The 7,161-nt window shown below is 41.6% G+C and overlaps 1 protein-coding gene across 1 annotated transcript; it reads right to left on the bottom strand.

Moving 5' to 3' along the window:
• Positions 1–442: 442 nt before the first annotated feature.
• bhlhe22 (basic helix-loop-helix family, member e22) lies at positions 443–5,678 on the bottom strand. The gene has a single exon (XM_067577929.1). It carries the CDS (start codon positions 2,254–2,256, stop codon positions 1,450–1,452), a length of 807 nt encoding a protein of 268 aa, XP_067434030.1. The 5' UTR covers positions 2,257–5,678; the 3' UTR covers positions 443–1,449.
• Positions 5,679–7,161: the final 1,483 nt, after the last annotated feature.

The following is a 7,161-nucleotide window of genomic DNA, read 5'->3' as shown; positions in this document are numbered from 1 at the left end:
CGACAGTTTCTGTTGTTTTCGTATTCAAATATTATTTCACACCGTCATGGAAATTGTTTTAATAATCACAATAAAGTCGCCAGAGTATTTTTTTTAAATTTTATCGAGGAGCACAAACATTATCTTGCTGTCTTGGGGCAATATTCGCCCACCACGTCTGGCCTTCGCTCCCAGGACTTGGCCCAAGAAAAGAAAAGTTACCAGTTTTGATGGAGCGGAAAATTATTGACCAATTCTGTCTGTATAGTCGACACCTGGCGAGATTCCGAGACTGACAAGTAAGAGTTCCCTATGTTTGTTTTTTTTTTTCAATTTAACCATGATGAAAATGTCAAGTTCAATTCTAAATTTTCAGTGAGTGTTTTCATCAAATACAAAAGGCTCTGTGGCGCTCTGGTTCCACTTTCCACTACACTTCACATCAGATGAATAGACAGAAGTATTTCTGTTGTTCAAAATATTTTAATAAAGCTTTTCAACACTGAAATACATACAAATGGCCCCTCTGCTCATATAATAACTAAGGTATCTACAGTAATCCACAGCTCGACCTGACAACGCGATTGATCTGATCATCTTGTGTGAGGAGAGAAACGAAAAAATAGAGCAACTAAGAAAAAAAAAAAGACCACAATGTGCAATGCAAGCAAAATATCCATTTTAAATATCCCAATTAATAAATTACAAAAGACACATCGAAACACCTCATAAACCTTGGTTCAGGTTTTCTAAATTTTTCTGAATTTTTATTATATCACAGTGCCCCCCCAAAAAAGAATGGTAATAGGCGTGCGCAACGATTAACAAGTGTCTGGATTAGCACGTAAATATCTGACTGATTAAACCACTTAACTCGTCTATTTCATTTAACTTTTTCCTTGTCCATGACATTCCACGTGCTCAACAGAAAAAGTTCATGAAAACAGGCCTTGAACCAGTAAGTAAACAAGCAAAATGTCTCTGAGGTGAATCAAATATAACAAACCGCAAATAAAACGGGTGGAGGGGGGGTGGAAGCAGCAGAAAGTGAGGTTGGACTAACGCTCCAGGAAGGTGTCCATCTATTCAAGTGAAAAAAAAAGTCGCACGTTGTCAGGTCAACCACATCACCAAAAGGGTCCATACTGTAACCGAGCAAGTGATCAACAACTCACTCAAACACTTGCAGCCACTCTTACAGGCCTAACTGTAGCTCTGTTTGGTCTTCACTGCCATTCATACCAGCACTTTAAGGATGATTTATGTACACAATCAAGTATTGTTTGAACAAAAAAGCGCGTTTTGAATGCATTTAGTAAATATTATAAAAGTATTCATCGGCATTACTTCTTTGTCTCTAAGCCTACTGACTTCAACAACAGTCTCACAGGTTTTTTCCTCCCCCAAAAGTGTTCTCAAAAGTGGTGTCTGTTCTCGCATGTGCTTCTCTTGAGTCCGTGTCAGGCGCAGTTAAGGCTTGTCAGTGCACTGTTTGCAGAGGCTGGAGGTGGCGTTGTTGAATAGGGCACATTTATCGGGGCAGGAGGACGCAGCCACCCCAGTGGGGAAGGGATATCCAGGCGGCTGCTCGTACGCGCCCAAGCCGGGAGCTGCGAGGGCAGTGGTGGCCGGTATCGAAGCAGCAGAGATGGCTTGGCCCTGGTTGAGATACGCCACTAGCCTCCTCATCTCCTCCAGTGCCTGTGCCTGCATGAGGATGTAGTTTTTGGCGAGCAGCAAAGTGGCAATTTTGGAGAGTTTCCGCACTGAGGGGCTGTGTGCGTAGGGGATGACCCCCCTGAGCTCATCCAGCGCGTCGTTCAGATCGTGCATCCGTCGTCTTTCTCTGGCATTGATGTTTAGCCTCAGTATTTTCTGCTCTTTGGTTTTCTTACCTCCTTCGGCTTTGCCCGCGCTCACCGTCCGCCCATCGGTCAGAAGGACCATCTCACACCTGCCGTCACTGTCATCGTCGGGGCTCTGCTCTCCGCCGCTGCTCTCCGCAGCCGAGGTCCTGTTGGCGCTCTCCCCGAAATTGACGCACAAAGATCCGGTCGGCAGACCCAGTGGTCCTCCTCTACCTCCCGCCAGTCCTCCCGGCTGAATCGGGTCTGGGTCGGTTTGGTCAAAGCAGCTGATCGGTGACTGGCGGTCTCTGGCTGGTAGTTCAATGCCGGCAGACGGTCTGAAAGCATCCATTTTTTTAGTGGACACGGCGCTGAGAGTTTTGTGAAAAATGTCCGCAGAGCCGCCGTTCAAGTTCATCCTCCTGTCCATAGCCTAGTGGGATTGGCGTTGTGGCGAGCTGCGGTCGCTTCTGCAAACTCTTGACACGTCTTTGTGAGTTTCTTCCTCTGTTTGTCCTTTACGAGTTTTGCTCGGTGTCAGTGGTGAAGTTGCAGGCTTGTTTGACTTGTCAGCTGAGGTGTGGAGACGAGGAGGAGATTCGTGTAATAAGTGCTGCTCTCTCTCTCTCTCTCTCTCTAGCTCTCTCTCTCCCTCTCTCTCTCTCTCCCTCTCTCTCTCTGTTTGATTCACCTTCACCGGATGATCCTCGTTACGCACAAGACGCCTGAGTCTTTTTACATCATTATCTCGAGGCGGGTTATTAAAAGGGATTCGCCTATTGGGACAGAGACACCCTCTCCCCCTCTCACTCTCCACCCAATCAGGTTAACGTTTTAATTAATGGCATTTAAACGATGACAAACAATACCGCGTGCGCTGTATCTCTCTCTATGTGTGTGTGTGATCGAGGCTCTTTATATATCGAGGCTCATTTTTAGAAAAGCCCTGCGATCATAAAATAAGCTGCTTCAGTGATTTAGTCGTGTGACTTTCACTGGTGTCTGTATGGAGAAAAGTTGCACATCAAAGTAGCGTTTAGTCATCCTCGTTTGATATAGAGCGACAGAAATGAATGTTTCTGTCAACCCATTTCAAAACTCATAGTTTACAGTTGTGTGCTTGTGAATTTTCGTTCTTTTGCCACTAGTTTGTCAGCTCCTCTTGTGCACCAAAGCTTCGGGTGAATTCAGAGAATCGACCTTATTGTTATCACAGCTTGACAAGAGGTTCTGCTACACAGTTGCATTGGTTATACGTTATCTTTGAAATTCACAGTCAATATACAACTTTTCTTTTATTCGGACTTATGGTAGTTAAAAACATACATATATATATATTGAACCCATAAATTAACACAAAATTCCCATCTCCACTGTTGAACTTTCCCCATGACAGAGCTTGCGCTCTTACCAAGATTTACTCGTGCTCATACTGCCATCTACTGGGTTATATTGTGGAGTACAACCACAATGAAGAGACAAATGTCATCGGATGAATTAATAATCTCACTTTACAGGCCGACAAGCCTACCAAGCTTTCTTCATTTCATGTCATCTTTGGCATGTGCATCAGTACCAAACGCACGAATGATGAAAAAAATTACATCATTTCCTAATTTAAAATTCTAATCAACATCTTTAAAGTCCCCCCTCCACTCAAAAATGTGTTTTTCTTCTTGTTCCTGAGCTTTATTGTGCAGAATTATGTATATGCAGAATTTGACACTTGAAGGTTGTTTTCACATTCATCTGCTGAAAGTGGAAAGTTTCTTTGTGCTCATTGAAAATCTTGAGTTTAAGGGGCGTGATTTGTAATATCACAACTAGTTTTGAAGCCAGTATGCAACTTACATAAGTGTGATGTGGAAACCTGAAGCCTCTAAGAGACACCTTTCATCCAACAGTTAAACTGATGAACATGATGAACAATATTTGCATATTCATAGATTCTGGGACTTTTAATGATGGAGAAGGAGTAGATGCCATATTAGGGATTTTAATGAGGGGAAGTACACATTTTTGGTGGGAAAAAACATATCAGACATACATTGTTGTTCCAAGCAGAGTATTTTTATATGTATTAATACATATATGGAGGGGATCTTTAAGTTTACAGTATTGAATATGTGAAGCACAATCATAGGGGAAAATGTATAGAATTAAGCACAAGACCTCTAAATCTCCCATTTCAAGCAATGAAACAACCATAAACAATTGTGGATTTGAACATTTTGTTTAATATATAAGCATGAAAAAGCTACTGCACATGCAGAATGTATGTGATGTTGAACAGTGTGGGGGAAAAAATGTATTCTCTAACTTTGCAGCTTCATAAAGGCACAGTCCACTGACTTTTACTTACCACAAGGAGTACTTCTCAGCCTGTGAAACTGTTGCATAATGTCTTTATGCTGATGATGTCATCATGGATTGGGCTTTAGACATCACATTTATAACAGAAAGCCTGTGTTACATACTTGGGGGCAGTGAAGTTTAGAAGACACAAGCATTTACTAGGCAGTATCATGGAAATGTTAGCGTTTTTGAGCTTGATCCATACAATTGATTAAAAGTAATTTCATCCTCTGCTGCTTTGATTTTAACCTTTCTTTCTTTCTGTCTTTCTTTTTTAAATGGGTTCTCCCAAGTCCTCCAACATTCAGAAAGTGCACCTTAAAATCTGAAATACTCCTTTAAAAGGATCATAAATATTTTGAGGATTAATTGGCTCATGAGAGGAAAACAGCCGCTGCAGAGCAGATGTGGGCAGCAGAGCTGTCCGTGGTGCTGAACAGGCCATTGGCTCCACAGGTTTACACCTGAGCTACTTTCTTTTCCAAAGGGCTCATACCTAAACTCTACAGGTATCTCTCAAGTACACCGTTGCCCGGGGAACCCCACAGTGCACAAAGATTCAGTAAGAGCAGCCCTGTAACTGCTTGCACAGGGAACACATTCTTCTTCACCTCGGAAATTTCAGGCTTACACAAAAAGCCATTTTAGTAATTACACTCCCCTAGAAGCCATTTGTAGACACTGGCTGCAGTGCATTAAGGCACAAAATCTCCCTCCACTTCCTCTGATGTTACCATGGCAAGTTACCATGGTATGTGTGCTGCCCACATTAAAGGAACCTTTAGCAGTGATTACAATTGACCCCTGCCAATTGAAACCACAGTGAGTTTGGCGTGGATTTTTGCAGCCTCTGAGGTGGTACCTTGGCAGCTTCGTATTGTGCAGTTGGAATGAAGCTTTGTAGAAAAGTCTGCGCCGACTCCTCCAATGTATCACCCACTGAACAAGACAAAGTCTGCCAAAGAGTTGTTTTGTTCAGAATCCATGTATGTCCTTTAGTCACATGCAGGGACATGGAGTCTGAGAAAAAATTGAGAGGTATCTTTAACAACTCACTTAATCAATGTAGACATGTTGGTCAATTTTAGCTTACATGTGCTTGTACTCACGACTTCAAATGAAGTGAAGATAATTGTAAGAACAGCATTTACTTGACTGATCGTGTGATGACAGTCTGTTCAGTTATACAGTGTTTTTTGACTAATTAGCTTTAATTTGACTCAAGTCTTTAGAGACAGATGAGCTAAATTCTGCTAAAAATGTAAATATCAGTAACCATAACAAAAAGTAGTATGTTAATTAAACTCCTACTCCCACTGATAGTGATTTCTATAAACGATACTGGTATAGTTTTCATTCTCTGTCACACAGCAGGTAATGTCTGTCACTTTTTTTTACATTAATGCTAGCCACCTACCTCTCTGCATCAGAATAATAATAGTGTGAAAGTGAAAGAACTGATACTAAAAACTCCTTTCTAGTGGAAGAAATAACTCACTGAAATAATTTTACATAAAATGAAAGTATGACAGAAACCTGTGTATTTTTTGCTTCTTTTCTTTGCAGCTGCAACACAAACACCACTGGCCAACACTTGTTCAACACATTCAAGGTCAATGTTTTATCCCTTTTTCCGGCATATTTCAATTAGCGTATGTTCAGTCTCTGTGCTCAGGCTCCGTGAGAGGCCATCAGGGGCAAAATACTTGAGGAGGTTATGATCTAACGAGTGGCAGAGACAGCCGCTTTATCCTGAGACAGCAAGAGAACACCTTCATGGCCAATCAGGTCCGCCTAATGAGACAAGATGGGCCAGGACGGTGCCACAGCCATTACAGCCACAGTCCGTCAGCACTCTGGTAATGAAGAGGACCGTCGAAGGCAGGATTGTGTAGGAAAAGTATAAAGCATCGCTTTAGATTGGGTTAAAAGAGAGATATAGACATATATGTTTTAACCTTAAATGAAACAGCCTAACACACAGTGGATTTAAAGTATGCACACTTAAAGGTTGTCAGACTGAACTATATGCACATAGCCCAGCAGAAACTTAAATAAACAGTAATTTCAGATCCACTTTGGCTGAACTGGATTTAGTTGCATGTTGATTCATCTTTCCAGCCTTGAAAAAAGGACACACAACTTCCAAAATTAATTGGGTTCTACTGATGATGAAGCATTTCTAATTGAAAGTATTAAAAATGTGAAATTTAGCTGACTTCAACTGTCCATTTCGCTTTTTTGATTATAATTAGTCCGTTTTTTTAATGTGCCAATTTAAGACGAGTCTCTTGTGTGTCCAAATAGTTTTGGCAGTATTTTCTGTCATTACCACAAGAGGGCAGACGAGGCCTGCTAATGGGAGGGAAACCAGTTGAAGCTGGAGGAGCTGAGGGGCAAAGCAGGAGCGTGATGAACGTGCTTTATTGCAGCCTTGTGGATTTCATTCAACTTTGAAGGTTTTGGTTATCAGTGGAAGCCAGACTCTCGGGCTGTAGAGGCCTGATATGAAATTTCAATTTTGTCATGTGGTGCCCTACATCGAGCAGGGCGAGTCGTATTCATGATATGGCATGTAGGCTGCACTGTTTCTCTTCTGTAGGCGACCAAGTTGCAGCTTCATTAGTAAAAAAAAAAAAAAAGAAAAAAGAAAAAAAAAAGGTCAGCTCCGGCATTTACCTGGATGGGAGGGTGAATTCTCAAATAGTTGTGACTGTAAATCTGTGTTCATTCGTGTCATCTTTAAGGCGGCAGTACATGAACATACCTCTCCGTGAAGATCCATCGCTGTAGTTTTTGCAGCCTTTGTATTCAGGACTCTTAATTAGCACCGAGTCTCACTTCATTTAATTATTTTCGAATCTAGCTGAGCTCTGGCATTTTTCTCTCATCGTGTTTGCCGTATCGTTGATTGTTTTCACTACTCATTGCTTATTTGTAGCATTTAAGGAAATAAACATTAATGAGTTGGAGAAATGAT

Source organism: Thunnus thynnus, chromosome 21 (assembly GCF_963924715.1).
Source record: "Thunnus thynnus chromosome 21, fThuThy2.1, whole genome shotgun sequence".
Lineage (NCBI taxonomy): Eukaryota > Metazoa > Chordata > Actinopteri > Scombriformes > Scombridae > Thunnus > Thunnus thynnus.
This window is presented reverse-complemented; position numbering and strand designations above follow the sequence as displayed.